The 20,851-nt window shown below is 40.9% G+C and overlaps 1 protein-coding gene across 7 annotated transcripts in view; it reads left to right on the forward strand.

The window, feature by feature from the left end:
- Positions 1–11,229, forward strand: part of MAPK14 (mitogen-activated protein kinase 14) — a 49,553-nt gene extending 38,324 nt beyond the window's left edge. For 3 of the 7 annotated variants that reach the window (XM_038379740.2, XM_038379741.2, XM_038379745.2), the window contains 4 exons: positions 938–1,043; positions 7,178–7,256; positions 8,106–8,279; positions 8,795–11,229. In XM_038379740.2, the coding sequence (XP_038235668.1) occupies positions 938–1,043; positions 7,178–7,256; positions 8,106–8,279; positions 8,795–8,862 (427 nt within the window). In that variant the 3' untranslated portion in view covers positions 8,863–11,229. Of the gene's footprint in view, positions 1–937; positions 1,044–6,261; positions 6,368–7,177; positions 7,257–8,105; positions 8,280–8,794 lie in introns of those variants that run through there. The other 4 variants (XM_038379743.2, XM_038379742.2, XM_043500332.1 and 1 more) reach the window with 4 other exon arrangements.
- Positions 11,230–20,851: the final 9,622 nt, after the last annotated feature.

Genomic DNA, 20,851 nt, shown 5'->3' on the forward strand with positions numbered 1-20,851 from the left:
ATTTCTCCATGTATATTTTTTCAGATTTCTTAAAGATTTATTTTCTGCCTTTTCAAAGAGAGCAGCTCAGTTGTCTAAACGACCTGATGGTAGCTCTGTTTTGGACTGGGCATTGTGTCTATTCTAGATCAGCAGTCCCATTGGAAGCACAAAGCTTTTCATCACACAAATATGCAGCTTTGGGGACTTTCAGGCCCTATATGTGCAAAGCTTCTGCCTGTTAGTTTTTGTTTTATTTTGGCAGCAGTGTTGAAACAAGAAGATGTAGTTCATTTCATATTTTTTAAAAGAAGCCAGTAGGAAGTAAGCACCCTCTGCTGGCTATGTTGGCCACCTCAGTGTTCTGCAGTTTAGCGTGCAGCATGGGAAGTGGGAGACGGGTGCACCAGATCAGTTTTTAGGTTGCTAGAACAACTCTTGACAGCAAGCAAGTTCCAGTCATTCTGTGACATCCGGAGTTTGTCACAAGTGGTCAGACTGTCTCAGCAGTATATTGCAAATGGCCATGTATTGTTGCATACTAGCACCTACACTTGCCAGCCTTCTGCTTTATTGCATCTATTACTAACGTGCTTAATACTGCTAGCTACTAAAACTCTGGATGGATGTTAAAGAGTGGAGTGAGCATGTGTACTAAGCCTTGCCGGTGAGACAAAAGTTTTGTCTTCAATGTCTGCTGTGGCTTGTCTGCTTGTTCATGGCAGTCAAGTGTAAGTGACCAGCTCTGCTCAATGCATGTGTGCACATTTGTGGTCCAGTTGTTTAATATAAATGATTTAGACACAAGTGCATTGTGTGGGGATGTTTAACTTTATACAGAAGGAATGTATAAAGTTTGCTTAAAATGACTATTCAGACAAGGTCTTGTTAGACCTTAACTCTCCAGCTTCATTAGGCTGATACTCTGAACTTTTTTTTTCATTTTGATTTGTCCCAGCATTTTCCTTTATGGTTCACCATTAGATATTGATCAGTTGAAGCTCATTTTGAGACTCGTTGGAACCCCAGGGCCTGAGCTTTTGAAGAAAATCTCCTCAGAGTCTGTGAGTTTATACTTTGATTGTAATACCTGCCCTTTTGGGAGTCAGTGTGTTTTCTACCTCTGTTCTGCCCTCGTAGTCTGTCTGTACTTTGTGATCTTTTTCCTGGATTTTTGGTCTCTTCCTTTTTCATTTTTCTCTCTTGGGGTGTCTGTAAATTCATATTTTGCCTGATCTCTCTTCCTCCTGCCTATGATGTGAACTCCGCTTTCCCATCTCATTTTACATTTTCCTGACTTCTTTTTGTGGGTCTGTACTTCACAAAGGATCACACAGGCAGACACTACTGGAGAAGCACCTCTTATGGTTGGGATCTTGGTACTTACACCAATCACTGGTTCTCCAGTTTGACTGTCCAAGGAACGCTCAAATGATCCCATCCAAAAATGAGCATGACATCTAAATGTGTGCAATTTCTCTATGGGAGTTTGTGTGTTCTTCCCAAAGAAGTCTTTCATATGACAGCAGAATGAGCTGCTGCTGCTGCCACCACTGAGACTCTTTGGTTTTCAGTGCATAAAATCCAAACTGCATTGCAGGTTCTAAATTATGAAAGAGATGGCCACCATGGAAGAAGTGCACAGCCAGCCTAGCCACTTCAAACAGTCATGCTGTGCTAATGTACGTGTTAATTTGCACTGTACTTTTGCCAGCATGTATGTTATCTATGACTACTGAAGCTTTATTTAGATAGACTGACCAGTGTCTTCAGTCTTTCCTGCTGCCTTTGCCACGTAAAAATATTTGTTCCTGGATTAGGAACCTCTTTGGGGAGGCAAAGTATAAAATAAATCAGACTTAATTTTACCTGTTCACAAAATTAAAATCCACAGAAGTTACACCAAGGGGATATGACAATAAAAATATTAAAATTTTAAAAAGAAGAGTATATGGGGAAGGGGGGGGAGTAGCAGAAGCTAATGGGTTGCTAATGCATAGTAAGTGCTGATGTAATGAACTGGCTTACAGGTTTCTAGTGGCAAGCTGCAGAAAAGTGGTATTGAGGTACTTGTTAAAGAATCAGAGGATCAATTTGCTGGAGAACGAGTAGACTATTTCATATTTCATATATATGTGGGAGCAGCAAAGGCTTGACCTCTTATCAGACATGCGAGAAGTCAGATGAGGCCAGAACTGGCAGATGAGCAGGTCAGGTATAGGGAGAGCTAAAACTTGGTGGCCAAGAAGTGTCCTGAAGATATGGTGGGCTGAAGCACTGTGAATCAACAGAACTTTGGGTGTGGGCAAATTTGGGGGAGGACATAAAAGGACTTACAATAAGGCATGAAATCAGTGAGCAGTTCATAAAAGGAGTGTCACTGTAGCTGTTGTTTTGTTGAAGAAGTTACAGTACCCTTACTTTCAGAGTTGCAAAGAAAATGTATCTGAGTGACTGCAGTATTACAAATCTGAGAAGTGAACTCATGTTCAGAATTGAGATGAGCTAGATAGATGTAATTAATGGTATTCCCCTTATCAAGTTAGAGGATAGCCATCTTTTATGGTGATTGAAGGAAGTTAAGCTAGAGTTGAGTGATCTGGTTGAGCAGGTAGGCAGAGTGTAAATTGAAAAGGGACACTTTGCTCAAGTTTTCACGGACCTCAACATAAAAATGGTCCTGGAATGTTTATGAAATGCTGAACTCTAGTAAGGGGTGGTAGATGGAGGGGAAAAGAGGGTTGAGAACAAAGCCTTATGGGATCCTTCTATAGTGGTATAGTATTGTCTCCTTTGAGTAAAGCAAAACCTGGGGTGCAGATACACAAGAGGTAGTATTCTAGGAGCATGATATGGTCAGTAGTATCAAACATTACATGATCATCAAAGATTGAGGGGAGGGTACGTAACCAACTGGCATTTGCGGATGCCTTACATGGTGAAGCTATTGAAGAGATGAGATTGTTCTCCAGTATTGTGCTGAGATTGCTAATAGCAATTTGATTTGGTGGGTTTCTTTGTGATGTGATAGCTGTGGTTTTTAGCATGACAGGGATAGTTCTGCTTATGGGAGTCACGAGGAGATGTAGAGATATGGTCTCTAGAGTGGAGGTGGCTATCTTAGAATGGAGCTGTTTTGGTGGGGGATATTGGCAATTTTAGCAGGAGCTGGGTGGAATTTAAAAACTACAATTTAACTGAATTTGTGGGGAAAACAGCATGAAAATGGCAATATATCTACTTCAGAAAAAGCCTGAGTAAATATGCCTTGCAGGATCTGGAAGATCAGTAAGTAAAAGCACTGGCCTTGTCTAGACTAGAGAAATAGGTTGTTTTAAAACCTAGTAGGTAATATGGGTGTATTAACATGACTTTAAACACTGGTTTAGAAAGGTTAAACATTTTTAAAGATGTTAGTTGATCATGGTTAACCTTAATTTCTTTGTGTTTAAAAACATGTTAGATAAGGTAACGTATTTTAAAACGCAAACTTTCTTCATAGTTTAACCAGGGCCACAGCAAATAATTGAATTCCAGACTTGAGGGCCCTCCGCTGTCACCAGCTCCTGATATCTCATTTACAGACTGTTAGCTCGAAGATCTCTTCTCAGACATAGAGGTGAAGCCCATTTGGATACACTTGCATATTTGAATATATAGAAGCAGCCTGGGATCTAATAAGGATCCTAGGTCTCAAATCTGAGTTACAAAAGATGGGTGAACCTTTCCATTCAGCTGAAAGGGTACCTTCTCCATTTCCTTTAATAGTTTTCTTCAGACTACCATTATCACCTGCGACTAATTTGGAGTGGACTTCACCCTGTTAGCTGTGATTTTCAGCCAGACACTGAAAAAGCAGTGTGATTGAACTTTCTGGAACTGATGAATGATGTGGAGCTGAATTTCAAGGATGTAATGCGTGGTTGTAACCCACTGATATCTCTCTAGCTTCTCCATCAGCCTCATGTAAATGTTGAATAAGAGATGTAATAGATTTTAGGATCTGGCTGAACTTCATGTAAGAGAGCCCTTGTGGTTAACTAACTATCCCCATACTCCCCTCTGGTGGGTCTACTTGAAGAGAAATAAAGTTAGGAGGATAGAGATCATTGTGATGTGATTATGAATGGATGCTGCTTACATGGAGGAAAGTATCCAAGTCTTTGCAGTGGGTGGCAGGAAGGATGGAGAAGGCAGGTAAATGAAGGCATGCAATGAGAGCATTTAAAGAGTTGAGTGAGGAGTTTCAGTGACTTTAGAAATTGCAGAATGATTAAAATGTTACAGATTAGTGAGGGGTCTTATAGGACTAAGTGGCCTTTCCAAGCCCTTTACTAAACTATATGAATTTTTTTGTTTGGTGAATCAATATTTCCCCTGTTGATGACCCAAAGCCCTGCAGGGTTGAAATTCAATGTTATATTGGGACTTACGGGTGGGTGGACTGCTGTGTGCCTAATTGTCAAAGTAGCTGAGACATTCGCAAGCATGTTGTAATGTTCTGTACTGGGGAAGTTTGGAAGAAGAATCACCGAGGGATAGGATTTGACCCAAAGGGCAGAAGCTATAGGGTACTTGAGGTGACTGCTATAGTAGTGTGGAAAAGAGGGCAGTTTTGGTGAATTGGAGATTTAAATTTAAATTATGCGTTGATGACTAAGCAGTTGATCCTGCAGGAGAAATTACTGATCTGGCTAAGAATGTGGTTGATTTTGTTTGGTGTCAGATTAGAGAAACTAAAGGTGTGAAGGGGAGGAGAATATTTTGGCTGTCATTGAAACTACCACCTGTAGGCTGAGGAGAGGCTGAATGAGGGGAAGGAAGGAAGGATTAGGTTAAATAGTTAGGTGAATAATTCAGGGGTTGTCTATACAAACAATTAATCTGCAGAAAGATCAAGTTTTCATCTGCCATGGACTATCTGTGGATACTGCTGACGCACATTGTTTGTTAGTGCACTTTGATCTAGTCCTGTTTCAATGAGAACTAGCTCAGAGGTCATTAACCAACTGTTAACGGACATCAGCAGGGTCTGCATGGAGAATTATCAGTGGAAGGTTTTATGCATGATAGATTCATACACACCAGGTTGCTGCAAACTAAATGTTCATGTGAACAAACCCTGAATTTTAGATTTAGAGAGAGCATTAGGAGAAAGCAACAGATATTGGGAAGACCAGGTGGGTGAGGTAATATCTTTCTTTTTCTTGGACCAACTCCAATAAAAGATATTACCTCACCCACCTTGTCTCTTTAATATCTTGGGACCAACATTGCAAACCATATTTTGGGAAGGAAGAAAATGAAGTCGAGGGAGAATGTTTGAGGTATGATTTGAAGATGGTGATGCCACCCTCGTGCCAGTGGCGTGAGAACAATGGGTGTGATAGAGGCTGGGGAAGGTCAATGGGACTAGATTAGTTTGTATATCAGGAGGGACTTTTCAGAATATAGGCACTGAGTTGAGCAACATTGATTTACTTCTATGAAGGAAAAGCAGAGTTCCTTTTTATCTAAGTCTGCACTAAGAATCTTTTACATAAAATACAGGAAAGTATTGACACTGCTCTGTTTTGTACTGTATGAAGATAACTGCTAGCTAAGTGGATGGGGATTTGTGTGGGGCAGGAGTGATGTTCCTATAACAAGCTCTGATTTGCTTTGTTCTTTGCACTTGTCCCCGGCAGGGTTTTCTGCCTCATTTTAGTTGCTGTTAAACTCTCTCCACTTTTGTTCAGTGACATCAGCTAATATTTTATTTTGTGCAATGCTAATGTCTTGCTAACCCTGCATTTGTTGTCTACCATCACCTCACCCGCATATCACACTGCCTGCATAGCTGTTCAGAGGGAAGGTGCCAGTTGCTGAGCTAATATCACAAGCATCTAGGCCACAAGGGTCTTGACAGCTTCCTGTGCAGTAAGTCAGTAAAGCTATGCATTTAAAGCCAGTTCAGAGGATCAGTTTGTTCAAAGGCCACATGTGAATGCAACAGCCTGGGTAAACTGTTGAGAAGTTTCAAGGAGGCAAATCCGTAAATTAAGTCTGAGTTTGGCTGTTAAACTTGTGCCTGTTTGTGCTGACAAGCTATTAGCAATTGAGAATTAGGAATCACTTGCTTTAGCTGCTCACTAGTCTGCATCACTAAACCTCACAAGTATGTCTGACTGGTAGAGTGGTTCTTGCCTGTTTGATCTATGCCTTGGGGGGGGCAGAAGAAATAGTTTGTATGAGGCTGTGTTTCTGTGTTTAAAATGATTTTTTGCACTGTTCTTAACAAAGCCCTTGACTAGGCACCTAAGATATTAACCAGCTTCAGCAGATCATGCGGCTGACGGGAACACCCCCTGCATATCTGATTAACAGGATGCCCAGCCATGAGGTGAGACCTGACAGGATGTACAGGGGTTTGCAATTCAGGTCATCGCTGCTTGGGTTCACTAAATGCTCGCATGAGGCATGGGATGGGCACTAAGATAACTGCATGCTACAGGTTTCAGAGTAGCAGCCGTGTTAGTCTGTATTCGCAAAAAGAAAAGGAGTACTTGTGGCACCTTAGAGACTAACAAATTTATTAGAGCATAAGCTTTCGTGAGCTACAGCTCACTTCATCCGATGAAGTGAGCTGTAGCTCACGAAAGCTTATGCTCTAATAAATTTGTTAGTCTCTAAGGTGCCACAAGTACTCCTTTTCTTTTTGCATGCTACAGCAAGACTTTAAAACAACTCTAAAGCAAATCTCAGACTAGAACAGTGTAGACTAAACTTTTGGCCTCTGGGATGGAGGAGAACTTGAATGAGTTGGTGTTTTTAGAGTATCACTTAACAGTTGAATGATTTACCACTGGATACTATGAAGATGTCTATATATCATAGCAGTATATGATATGCTTCTTATGCCTCTTAGAGGAGGCAGTAAGCTTTTGCAATAGGTCTCTGGGCTGTACTTCGTGTTTCCACTTTTGCACAAACCATGGAGCAAGTCTAGATTGTCGTTATCTCTAACCCCTTCCCCCCACCATGGATAGTTGGTAGGTGAGAGAGGGTAAAATTGATGTACCTAATAAGAATCACAGAGGTGAGAGCAGGAGAATCAAAGTAGGCAGTGTATACACAACAAAATACTTCTGACAAATTGAGGCGCACTCCATATCTTGGTGGCTGGGAGATGTTCTTTAACAAACATTTATTTCCACAGGCAAGAAACTACATCCAGTCTTTGTCCTACATGCCAAAGATGAACTTTGAAAATGTGTTTATTGGTGCCAATCCACTGGGTAAGGCTTGCAGCACTTCTCCTGGGAAGGGGATTTGGTGGCAGATATTGTTAGGTCTTGCTCATTGGTTTGGAGACTTGGGATTTTCCCTTTGGGTTAATGTGAGGATGGATTTGTTTAGATGGGTTCTGGTTGGTGGAGAGGTGGAAGTGAGTGAGTCAGCTGTTCCATCTACTTTCAAGAACACCATTCTAAGAGACCATTAGGAACTTTTTTCCACAGCAAGGTGTATAAAATAAACATTGCAACCTGCAGCATGACTAATAATCCCTGGTATAAATCACTAGATAAATATAAAATTTAAAGTCCTTGACACTTTTATTTGGGTCTGTAAAGAAGGAGATATTTACCAGTTAATGTTTCAACTAGCTGCTTGGCACTGACTTCCCGGGAGATGCTTCTGCATTGTTTTAATACAGATCTTGATTATAATCTGGAGTATTTGCTCAGGAGAGGGAGAAACGCTTGTTCTTGGCTTTGTCCCGTACACTTAGCTTGTGGTGTCTATATTAAAAGTAGAATCCACTGCTGTATATTTTTTTTTAACTAATTATCATTTTAAAACCTATCACTCTTGCTGGCTGTAAAATCTTGTAATGAGGAAGTATGAACATTAATTCTGGCATATCTTGGAATACTGAGATTTGTTCACTCATGTTTGTTTTTGACTACGGAGTAGTTCAATATGGAGATGCCTCATATACCTTGAAAGGATGGGGGCGGGGTTTCATGAAAAAGTACAAACTTCTTTAGGTGGTACTTGTATAAATTTGAGCCTTAGAATAAAGTGTTTTGATGGCTCCCTGTGTGTAAAATGCCATTCTTTTCTCTGTCTCGGGGCTCTGATAGCTGTGGACTTGCTGGAGAAGATGCTGGTGCTGGACACAGACAAGCGAATTACTGCAGCTGAGGCACTGGCCCATGGCTACTTCTCTCAGTACCATGACCCAGATGATGAACCAGTAGCAGACCCCTATGACCAGTCCTTTGAAAGCAGAGAACTCGAGATTGAGGAATGGAAAAGTGAGTCCTGTGAAAGGTGGAATCACTGAGGCAAGCTACATATCTTATGGCAGATGCCATGAGCTAACATTGAACTGTAGCTTTTGTGGTTGTTTGGAGCAAACCTTTGGAGGTGGAGAGCATGAGAGGGAGCTGATAGAAACATTGTGTGTGCTGACAGAGGGTCTCATAAGTTTTGTTGCCTCTTCATTCATTGGGAATACCTTGTACTGTTCTGGTGACATGCTGTGTATAGAATGAATACAGTCATCTGCTAGCTGGTAATACAAATATCAGTTCATGCAGACAATGCCGTTCAACCCTTTGGAGACTGCAAAAGTGTATCATGCTGGCATTCTGGAAGTAACATTCTGATGTAGACTGATTTGGCATATCAACCCATTGGCTTCTTTTGCTCAGAATAGCTAGAGCATGTTTTCTTTTTGAAATGTGGCTCTAAGGATTGGAATCCAACAGAAGCTGTGTTATAAAACTGCAATCTTGCTGTATTAAGTCTGTCACTCTTTCCTCTCCAGGTCTGACTTATGATGAAGTAGTCAGCTTTGTGCCACCACCGCTTGACCCAGAGGAGATGGAGTCCTGAGAAACTGCCTCTCTTCTGTTTGTCCCACTTCACTGTGAGGGGAAGGCCTTTTCATAGGGACTCTCCAAATATCATTCAAGTGCCTCTTGATACAAAGATATTCTCCTTGGTGGAGGGGTTGTGTGTGTGTGTGTGTGTGTGTGTGTGTGTGTGTGTGTGTGTGTATGTATTGAATGGGGGGAGGGAGGAAGGCTGACTGTATGTAAACATGCTGCATGCTACTGTATATTCTGTATACAGCTAAGGACAAGCCTCCGAAGACCTATTTGTGACTTTTTTTTTTTTTTTAAAGCCCTTCCAGAGTAACAGACCGCAACCAATTTGCACTGCTGCTGGGGCAAGGCAGACAAGCTCAGTTAATTCTCAGTCACATTTGTTGCCATTAAAATGGTTGTCCTCTGAGGAAGTGACTTTATAGATAATGGAAGGTAGCTGTATACTTGAACAGAGTCCCTTGCTTTCTGCAGCAACAGATTTGGGGTGATGTCTTTTCTATTTCATGTTAGATGGCTGATCTACATCCAAAGCCTCTTTCCAGTATTGTGTACCAACAGAAAGTATGAATATCTCTGTTTAATTCTTGAAACATGAGAAGGATTTGTTTGAAAATTTAAATATGTTTTGTGCCTTAAATGAATGGGAAAAGAGTGAAAGTGAGTTTGGAGTTAACGTTCTTGAATGGAATTCTGAGCCCACTGCCTTCTGTGGGCTGCAGGTAGCCAGGCATGAACACTATAACCCGGAAGTTTACTTTCCAAGGCAACAGATTGTGTGCCCTTGGATTGGGAATCACTATATTTCACCTCCTTCCATTTCTCTCATTCTTGGGCTTCCCAACATTAGCTCCCAATAGACACAGGCCAAAGCTGGAGATGATTCATGCTGTGTCTGTGTGCTTGTGTACTTTATTCTTAACAAGATGGGGTGGTTTTTTTTGTTTTTTTTTGCATGTTGTAGCTGTATGTGCATGTAGACCTATTTTTGCTGCATTACCTTGGAGGATGGCACTGGGGCAGTAAGTCTGCCAGTGAAATACTGTACTGAGTTCCTCTGCTGTAGGAAAATCACAGCATCCTCCCTCTTGTAGCACAACTCATTGTGAACATATCTGCCATTCTGGGAGCTTTGATAAAATATATGGGACAGATAAACATACACCTTTTTCTTTTTTTCTGGTTTCAAAAGATTTGGATTTATAGGGTAAAGGATAAATAAAGTCTTTCAAAGGAGCAGCTAAACATGAGACAATGTAATTGTCCAAACTTGGATGTTATTTTGCCCCCAAAAAAAAGTTTCTTAGAAATGCTGAAGTCCAAAACAAAGAATAAGCATGCGTGAAGTCAGAACCTCCCTTTCGCTGTCTGTATCTGTGTGGGTGTGTAATTAACACTTTAATAAGGTAATTTTATTTTTATCCTCCTGGAAAAGAGCTTTTTGGCTATTTTAGTGGGTTGGTCTCTGCCTGAGGAAACAGGAAAAGGGAGTATGTTTAAAGACAAAGTTGGTTAGACTATTTTATATTTTACAGGGATCCTGTGTGAATGAAATGGCCATGTTTAGGGACTGGGGGGAAGAAAGTGTCTTTCAGTATTTTGTATACTGCAGCTGTCCTGGATGGCTCAGAGGCCCCCCCCTTTTTTTTTTTTAGGATATACGGGAAAAGGCATTTTCATAAGTTCATGTATTGCAGGCATCTACTGTGTGGGAGAAGCAGGACTTTTGCAGTATTTTGAATCCTGATGGATCTTTTATATAGGAATTGAGAGCGGCTGTTTTAATGTATTTATTCCTATGCATAAAGAGGCAGCACAAAGGGGTGGGAGGTGGACGATAAAGCCATCAGTTTTTCCTAGAACACTTTCCAGTGATCTCTCTTCAGGTCAAACCCTCTTAGAAAAGCTTGGGAGAGGGTGGAGAGAGCAATTCTTTCATGCCTTGGGTACAGAACTCTCCCCCTGACCAAATGAAATTGACAATAGAAAACCTCCTTCTCTTCTGGATCTGCAGACCAGGTATTTAAATGGAAATCTGTAAACCTACAGCAAGACTATTTTTATCAGCCATGTTATGTGTAGACGCTACAGTGTGATTTCATGCAGAAATATTGCTAAAGATTTTTTTAAAATATAGACATTGCATGTATGAGTGGGAATCTTTCGAAGTCCAGACGCTAATGGGAGCTCACGTGGCACGCACTCCCTGTTTTCGGAGCGGTGCTGTTCTTCTGCCTGAATTCTGAACAGAAGTACACACTTCAAAAAAGAAATTCTGCTATTTTGTTTGTATCCATGAACTTTGCTGTAATCAGTTATGTCATATAGGATGTCACACAATACCACTGGTTTAAAATAAAACTTATTTTTCAGATTTACTGGCTGCTGGTGCTTACAAACTTGTAATGTTAAATGTTTCATTTAAGTGAATTTGGCTCCTCCAAGAGACGGCATGTTTGGTTTCATACTGGATCCTAATTGATATAAAGGCTCAGGATGCATACCTTTCCTCCACTTACTCTGAAATCAGTGTCCACAATCCTTTGACCTGGCTTCTCCAACCAATACAGAGACAGTTTAGAATTTGACCATGAATGTTGTCTGCCAATGAAAAGTGTGTTTTCTAGTTCCTAGGCAGCTGTGTTAGTGGAAACTTAAAAAGTGTTCGTCCAACATAATGGTCCAGGTTTTGCCTCTGTTCCAGAACTGACCCTAGGGAGGTTACCTAGGGAGGTGGTGAAATCTCCTTCCTTAGAGGTTTTTAAGGTCAGTCTTGACAAAGCCTTGGCTGGGATGATTTAGTTGGGGATTGGTCCTGCTTTGAGCAGGGGATTGGACTAGATACCTCCTGAGGTCCCTTCCTACCCTGATATTCTATGATTCTACTCTGCCCTCGGCCTGCCCCTCTTCTAAGTAATTCTGATTTGTTTTCTTTCCTCTTTTGCTATGTACAAGTGAGTGTTCTTTGGTTCTTGTATTGTCACTTAGATGCTGCAATCACGCGAGCGTAGTCTTGCGGCTCTCTGTGTCTGTAGGATATAAAGTTCCCTAGTATACCACTCTTGCAGAGGTGCAATTACTTGTTGATCAAATCAAGCTGCATTTTTGGAAATCTCTAGTAAGAGTCTGACAATAGCTGGCTATTACCAAAGACAAAACTTTATGGGGAAATTTTATTACGCAAATGTAAAGAGTGAACTCATTCAATAGATGCACTATGCTAACAAATAAATGTATCCCAAAGTACTGGCCAATATACTTTCTGGTACAGTTCAACTGTACAGGAACAGGATAGGTGAACTGACAGATGGAGAGACCTACCCTCTGAGCTTGGTTGTGCCAAATCAAAGGGAACGACAAGTTGGGGAGTTCGCTGTACTGGAAAAAGGATTTGCTTGGTCCGCACTCAGAGGCTTCTACACTAGAAAACTTCATAGCTGTAGTTCCCCTTTTTGTGACAACAAACAAGGCAGTTGTAGTACAGACAGGGCTTAGGCATTTTTATTACAGTGTAATGTATCCCTGGCATAGAAAAACATGGTGGTAAAAGCCTGAGCCCTGTTTACACTACAGCTTTTACTGTTGCTGCACCACGGTGAGCTAGTATGCATTACAGCATAGTAAGTATTGTGAACACCATGTCTACTACTGTAGTTTAATTTTTAAGGAATCTGCTAAGTGTGTACATGTCCACTGCACTACTGCTAGGAGCTACAAAACCCAACGAGCCATAAAAGGGTTCTAAGCAGTTCTAAAGTATTTTGAGATTCTCTGAAAGGCAAGTGAAAAGGATGACCGCTGCAAAGAATTTTCAAAGCCATCAACTATCCTTGAGGTATTCTTCCTACCCTCAATGGACACTTCATTCTACGCTAGCAAATCTGTGTAACATAAGACCTTTCATTTTAGATATTTTTGTCATTTGTTGTCTTTGTTTCTATCTAAGAGGATGAAGAGGTTTTTATGTTACTTAGTCTAAAGAGGAGTTTGTGCATTTGTAAGATAGACCAGTTTGGCTTTAAAGCTGCAGTGGCATCTCTAGGCAGCGACATTATGAACAAGGTCAGACAAAAAGACTTGCCTTTCAGTGATTATCTTTGGTTTCATACTTTTTTTCCATTCTGTGGACAGATCAGTTTAGTATGGACTATTGCCTTGACTGCAGCTATAGCTGTCACTGAAACCACTGCATGTATGTAATGCAGTAAGATGCAGTCTTCAGCAGATTCCAAGCATAGCCCTTGCTGAAGCTTGCAAAAGCACTGACTGAAAATCCTGTTCACTTCAGCATATAAGTATAAGGTCTCGAAGTATCCCTTTCCATACCACTGCCACACAGACCTCATTCAGAGCAGATATTTGTTCTGCGGAGGCTTCTGGGAATGTCAGTGTCAGTGGAGACACCCTATATCTAAAGGACAGTCTGTTCCTCATACCTCCATAACTTTGTGAGCAGATTTTTTTTTAGCATACTGCAATATTAAAAATAAATGGGCCAGCTCATTTTGAGACTAATATTTTTCAGGAGATTCCCTTGAAATACTTTGAGAACTGATTACCCACCTGTAGGAAAACAGGTGGCATCTCCGGTGCCATAGCTCCTCCTATCGTGACTAGCTGAAATCTGTGAATAGACATATCCATTATGGAGAGGTAAACCTACTGACTAGAAAATAATTAGACAAATTAGGACCTATCCCTAGACCAAACAGTTCAACAACAAGATGTGGTAGCTGTGAAACATCTTAGACATTTGTAATGTCCTAATCACTTATCTAGTGACCTATATCTGCACGTCATTGCTTGAGACTTGTTTAGCTTTGCTTACATACATGAGCTGTGGACTTGCACGTGCATAAGCAATATTTTGTATTTCTTTTGCAACAACTTCTTTAGTTTGTATAAATACACAGGTGAGTAATCTTCTGCATATTCTCCTCTCCCACCCTTATACCTGTGCTGTGTCCACTTGAACAAAATATAGTAATGGCCATACTGGGTCAGACCAATGATCCATCTAGCCAAGTATCCTGGCTTCCAACAGTGGCCAACACCAGGTGCTTCAGAGGGAATGAACAAAACAGGCAATCATCGAGTGATCCATCCCCTGTTGTCCACTCCCAGCTTCTGACAAGAAGAGGCTAGGGACACCCAGAGCATGGGGTTGCATCCCTGACCATCTTGGCTAATAACCATTGGAGGACCTATTCTCTGTCTAATCTTTTTTGACCCCTGTTAGTTTTGGCCTTCACAAGATCCTCTGGCAATGAGTTCCACAGGTTGACAAGGTTTTGTGTGAAGAAATACTTCCTTCTGTTTGTGTTAAACCTATTGCCTATTAATTTCATTGAGTGACCCCTGGTTCTTGTGTTTATGTGAAGGGGTAAATAACACTTCCTTATTCTTTTTCTCCACATCATTCATGATTTTATAGACCTTTATCATATCCTCCCTTAGTCGTCTCTTTTCCAGGCTGAAATGTCCCAGACTTTTTAATCTCTCTTCATATGGAACCTGTTCCATACCCCTAATCGTTTTTGTTGCCCTTCTCTGAACTATTTCCAATTCATATATCTTTATTGAGATCTGCAGGTCACCAGAACTGCACACAGTATTCAAGGTGTGGGCGTATCATGGATTTATATAGTAGTAGTAGTAGTAGTAGTAGTAGTATATTTTTCTGTTTTAGCTCTCCCTTTCCTAATAGTTCCTAACATTCTTTTAGCCTTTTTTGACAGTTGGTGCACAGTGAGCAGATGTTTTCAGAGAACTCTCCACAGTGACTCCAAGATCTTCTATGAGTGGTAACAGCTAATTTAGAGCTCATCACTTTGTATGTGTAGTTGGGATTATGTTTTCCAATGTACATTACTTCTGCATTTATCAACATTGAATTTAATCTGCCATTTTGTTGCCTAGTCACCCAGTTAATGAGAGCCCTTTGTAACTCTTTGCAGTGAGTTTTGGAGAGTTTTAACTCTCTTTAGTAATTTTGTATCTGCAAATTTTGCCACCTCACTGTTTTACTCCTTTTTCCAGATTATTTATGAATATGTTGAACAGCACAGGTCCCAATACAGATTCCTGGGGGACACCACTATTTACCTCTCTCCATTCCAAAAATTGGCCATTTATTCCTACCCTTTGTTTCCTGTCTTTTTTAACCAGTTACTGATCCATGAGAGGACTTTCCCTCTTATCCCATGACTGCTTACTTTGCTTAAGAGCCTTTGGTGAGGGACTTGTCAAAGGCTTTCTGAAAGTCTAAGTACACTATATCCACTGGATCACTGTTGTCCACATGTTTGTTTGACCCCCCTCAAAAAATTCTAATAGATTGACAAAAACCGTGTTGACTCTTCCCTAACAAATTGTGTTCATCTATATGTCTGATAATTGTGTTCTTTACCATAGTTTAAATCAATTTGCCTGATACTGAAGTCAGGCTTACTGGCCTGTAATTGCCAGGATCGCCTCAGGGGCCTTTTTTTTTTTTTTAAATCGGTGTCACATTAGCTATCCTCCGGTCATCTGGTAGGGGGGCTGATTTAAATGATAGGTTACATGCCATAGTCAGTAGCGCTGCAATTTCATATGAGAGTTCAAACTCTCGGGTGAATTCCATCTGGTCCTTGTGACTTCTTTATTGTTTAACTTACCAATTTGTTCCAAAACTTTTTCTATTGACACCTCTGGGACAGTTCCTCAGATTTGTCATCTAAAAAGAATGGGTCAGGTGTGGGAGTCTCTCACATCTTCTGGAGTGAAGACTGATGGAAATAATTCATTTAGCTTGTGTATAACAGCCTTGTACACCTTCCTTTAGCACCTTGATTGTCCAGTGGCCCCACCAATTGATAGGATTCCTGCTTCTGATGTACTTCAAAAAAAAATTGTATGTTTGTAAAACTTGTGTATTTATGTAAATGTATAGACATATAAGACCAAACAGAACACAATACTTGCCAACCAGTAATTGTTTTTATATAATAAAAATACCAAAGCCCTCGCCTGAAAACCACTGCTGTTTTATGAACTTGACCACTAGTGAATGGACGTTGTTTCGTCATTGGGGAGCATAAGAGCAGAAAATTGAGGGCAAATAGGAACTGCTGATGGAACTCTAAGTTTTGCATTATACTCCTGCATTTGAGCATTCAGGGAACCGAATGTGGAAAGTGGATAGGGGAAAAGAGCTCTCAAAAGGAGAATTCTAACTCATGCCCCAGCTACCTTTCTTCCCCCCCTAGCAAAAAACCCTTTTCTATTGACTGGAACTCATTTGTATTACAATTGAGCCGTTTCTTGATTCCTGTGCATGATCCCAGAGAAATTGGTCCCTCATGATTTTCTTGCCTCTGTTTTTCCTCCTAACTAAAATCAGAGGGAAATTTTAGATCTAATACATTTTGGGGATTTTTTTTTTTTTAACTGTTGCTCCTTATCTGTGAACCTGTCTTGTCTGTCCTTAGAGTGAGCTCGATAGGACAGCGTCCCTTGAATCACTGGAAAGCCCAAGCATGCTGTAGTTGCTACCACAAACAGATAAATAACAAGCTGCTTCATTATTAATGCATTTATTTCCAGATGGTCTAAATGTCATGTAATCTCTCAAGGTGTCTGAGTTATGGACTTTTGCAAAGGAGGATTGAATATAACCAACAAGAGCTTTTTCTTAATAGTAGTAATAATAATAATAATAAAAAAAAGAAAAGAAAAATTGTTTAGCATAAAAGATGGTTGGAGAAGTAGGAATGAACTATCAGGTTTCACCATGACAACAAGTTTTGTGCTAGGATTGGTAAATATATTAATGATCTGGGACAAAGGAGTGAACAGTGAGGAGTCAGTTCGCAGATGACCATTATTTAGGATAGTCAAAGCTAAGTAATTCTGAGAGACCTAAAAGAGCTAGCTGAATGGAAAGCACAATGATGTATAAAACTCAGTGTTAAAAACAAGGGAATGCACATTCATAGAACCATTGAACTGGAAGGGACCTTGAGAGGTCATCTAGTTCTATCCCCTGCACTCAAGGCAGGACTAAGTATTATCTAGACCATCCCTGACAGGTGTTTGTTCAACCTGCTCTTAAAAATCCCCAGTGATGGAGATTCCACAACCTCCCTAGGCAATTTATTCCAGTGCTTAACCACTCTGACAGTTAGGAAGATTTTTCCTAATGTCCAACCTAAATCGTCCTTGCTGCAATTTAAGCCCATTGCTTCTTGTCCTATCCTCAGAGGTTAAGAAGAAAATTTTTCTCCCTTCTCCTTGTAACAACCTTTTATGTACTTGAAAACTGTTGTCCCCCCTCACTCTTCTTTTCTCCAGACTAAACAAACCCAATTTTTTCAGTCTTCCCTCATAGGTCATGCTTTCTAGACCTTTAATAATTTTTGTTGCTGTTCTCTGGACTTTCTCTAATTTGTCCACATCTTTCCTGAAATGTGGCACCCAGAACTGGACACAATTCTACAGTTGAGGCCTAATCAGCATGGAGTAGAGTGGAAGAATTACTTCTCGTGTCTTGCTTACAATACTCCTGCTAATGCATCCCAGAATGAGGTTCGCTTTTTTTTTTTTGCAACAGTGTTACACTGTTGACTCTCGTATAACTATGACCCCCAGATCTCTTTCTACAGTATTCCGCTGTAGGCAGTCATTTCCCATTTTGTATGTGTGCAACTGATTGTTCCTTCCTAAGTGGAGTACTGTGCATTTGTCCTTATTGAATTTCGTCCTATTGACTTCAGACCATTTCTCCAGTTTGTCCAGATCATTTAGAATTTTAATTCTAGCCTCCAAAGCACTTGCAACCCTCCCAGCTTGGTATTGTTTGCAAACTTTATAAGCGTACTCTCTGTGCCATTATCTAAATCATTGATGAAAATATTGAACAGAACCGGACCCAGAACCGATCCCAGCGGGACCCCACTCGTTATGCCCTTCCAGCATGACTGGGAACCCCTGATAACTACTCTCTGGGAACAATTTTCCAACCAGTTATGTACCCAGGAAGGAATAATTTGATCTACATACATTGCTGGGTTCTGAATTTTAACTGTCACCACTCAGGTGGCACTCTAGGCAGTTAATAAAAATGTTCAGAATATAGTGATGATCAGAAAATAAAGAATTTTGTAAAATGTATAAGAAATGGGATTAAAAAATACTAAGTGTAATTTTACACAGAGCAGGTAAATTAGGTGATATTTACCCTCTAATGCAGGAACAAAGGGACATTCAATGAAATTGAATGGTAAACTCAAAACTTATGAAAGGAAATACTTTTTTACAAGATGAATACATAATCAGTCTGTGGAATTTATTGCAACTTGCTGTCATCAAGGCCCAAATGATAGGATATAAAGAAGGGGTTGATATTCATATGAATGAGAATAGCCACAGTAACATAAAATTTGTTTGGGATTAAATCTCTCATGCTTCAGGGACAAACCACTATTTGATGATGTTTTTCTTGTGGGCAGGGGATTCCAGAATTGCCCACTCTGGAGTTCTTGGATCTTTGAATTACCTGGTGCTGAACTATAGGGACCATTGATCTGATCAACTTCCTGTGTTTCTATAACTATTTCTGGAGACCTTTTTAACTGAGGACTTGTTATTATCATTCAGTACTACTCTTTCCTTCTCCCCACCTTTGATAGTTGTGTGAATTGTTCTTTTCATCTGTGGCAATTTTCCAAAATCTTTAGAAATTTTTTTTTTTTTTTTTTAAATCTGAGAATAGCTCATTGTAGATTAGCACTTTTGGTCCCATGCTTTCAAGGAGAAGTCAAGTATAAAGTCCTTTAGTTTTACATTTTTGGTCTTTTCAGGTCCTTGCGCTGCCCTCCTGCTTTTCTAGGTAAGTTCCTTTCAAAAGTTGATGGCAGCAGCTACCAAAAAAAGTTTTTTTTTGTTTTTTTTTTTAACCACAGTAGTTACAGAATCCCTCTAAACAGGGAGGGCTGAGAGCAGCTGAATGTATTTTGGCTGGTTGACATCTTCAGAGAACAAGATTTCCAGGAAAGTGTGTGTTCCAAAATTCCAGAGACTCCCTGAATTCCCAATGTTTGAGACTTTAAAACTCAAGGAGTGTGTCTGTAATGAAAATGTAATATACTTTACAAGTTCTCACACAAATGCTAACATGCCTTAAAAGTTTAAACATGGCATCTTTTTTTGTATATGAGGGGCAGTATTCCTCAACAGTGTGAAGAAAAAATGAGGCGTAAGATAATGAGAATTCTAAAAGAAGGGGCACCATCAAGACAAGATTCTAAGATTAAAACTCTAACCAGATTAAAATTCTAGGAACTGGAGAGTTTGGCACGCCTAATGATCTTAAACTCTGTAGCATGCTAACCTGAACCTAGGTTCCTGTTTATGCAAGGGGCAGAGAAGACCGTGTATAGCAGCTTTACAGTCCTCTCAAGAGATGTATCTGAGGCTGGCTGCTGAAGGCACTCCACTCCAAATACAATGAGTCTAGCTATGACCTTCAGGCTGTAGGTCTGCCAGCTTGTAGCCATATTAGATGAAGTCAACTAGCTCTCATCACTTCTCGGTTTTTCTGAGGCACTTAACGTTCTATCTCAGATGTGGTCAACCTGAAAACGAGCCAGAATTTACCAAAGTACATTGCCAAAGAGCCACTGGAATACATCTGCAGCCCCCACATTAGCTCTTCCCCCCCCCCCCCACTTCCAGCTCCTCCCACCCACTGGCAGCCCCCCTGATCAGCGTCTCCCACTCCCTCCCTGCACCTCCCAATCAGCTGTTTTGTGGCATGCAGGAGGCTCTGGGGTGAAGGGGGAGGAGCGAGGGCATGGCAGGCTCAGGGGAGGGGGTGGGAAGGGGACAGGGCCTGTGTCAGTCAGGGGTCGAGCAGTGAACACCCCCGGCACATTGGAAAGTTGGCACCTGTAGCTCCAGCCCCAGAGTCGGTGCCTAGACAAGGAACTGCATATAAACTTCTGAAGAGCCGCATGTGGCTCCCGAGCCACAGGTTGGCCACCCTTGGTCTATCTAGATGTTGGGTATTCCTGATGAAAGTTAATTATTAGTGTCTAACGGTACTAAAAGCTGGGTCAACTTGAAGGGTTTTAGTTATTTCCATGTAATAAGCTCCAATGCACTTTTCACATCAAGCATCTAGCGAAGGCTCTGTCCTTTGCTAGATGAAATGTAGGTAAGATGACTGACCTGTTAAGATAAACTCCTTGGTTCCCTATGGAAGGTATTTTGGATGCACCCTCAGCACCACCTTATCCTTCGGTGGATCATCCAGTAGATTCTGAAGCTCATTCATTATATACTGAAGTCTCTCATACCAGGAAAATGACTTGCCATGTAAGATATATGGGCTTACTGGTCTGTAGTGACTCAAATGGACTCAACAACGTAAACTTGCTTCCCTTGCTCTCTCTATGGTTGGAGAAGATGGGGATCTAGACTACAGGCACAAGGAACAAAGGTATGAAGTGTGGCTTTAGTCTCCTTAGCCTTTGTCTGGCCAAAGGAGAGCAAGTGTGCAGAAAGATATTTTAAACGGAGAAAATCTGACCTAGCATGGCAGTGCAGGATACAGGCTGAAGGGAAGAGTTGTGAAGGCATCAAGGATTGCTGTGAGCTGGAATGATTCAGGAAACTGTAAATGGCCCCTATTGTGCTCCTTCACTGACTGTAGTCAGAACTAACTATGTAGTATGGGAAGGAGCCTACTTGCTTGACCGAGGATACATATGATGCCTCTAAGGCTGTTTTAAAACCAGAGGTGGTTTCGTCTGCCCTCTGCTGAAGGCAAAGACCCATGAACTCAACAGTGACACAATGTGACTGTTGCTTACTAATCTATTGAGGGATGGTCCTGTTTCATCCCATTGTTCTCTACAACCCTCTGTTCTGGAGAAGGTCCGTGTACTGGAGAAAATGGTATTTCCTCTTCTCCCCTTTCTCCCCTGTGTCAACCAGCATAAGTGAGCAGACCA

The sequence above is a fragment of the Dermochelys coriacea genome, chromosome 21, assembly GCF_009764565.3.
Source record: "Dermochelys coriacea isolate rDerCor1 chromosome 21, rDerCor1.pri.v4, whole genome shotgun sequence".
Classification (NCBI taxonomy): domain Eukaryota; kingdom Metazoa; phylum Chordata; order Testudines; family Dermochelyidae; genus Dermochelys; species Dermochelys coriacea.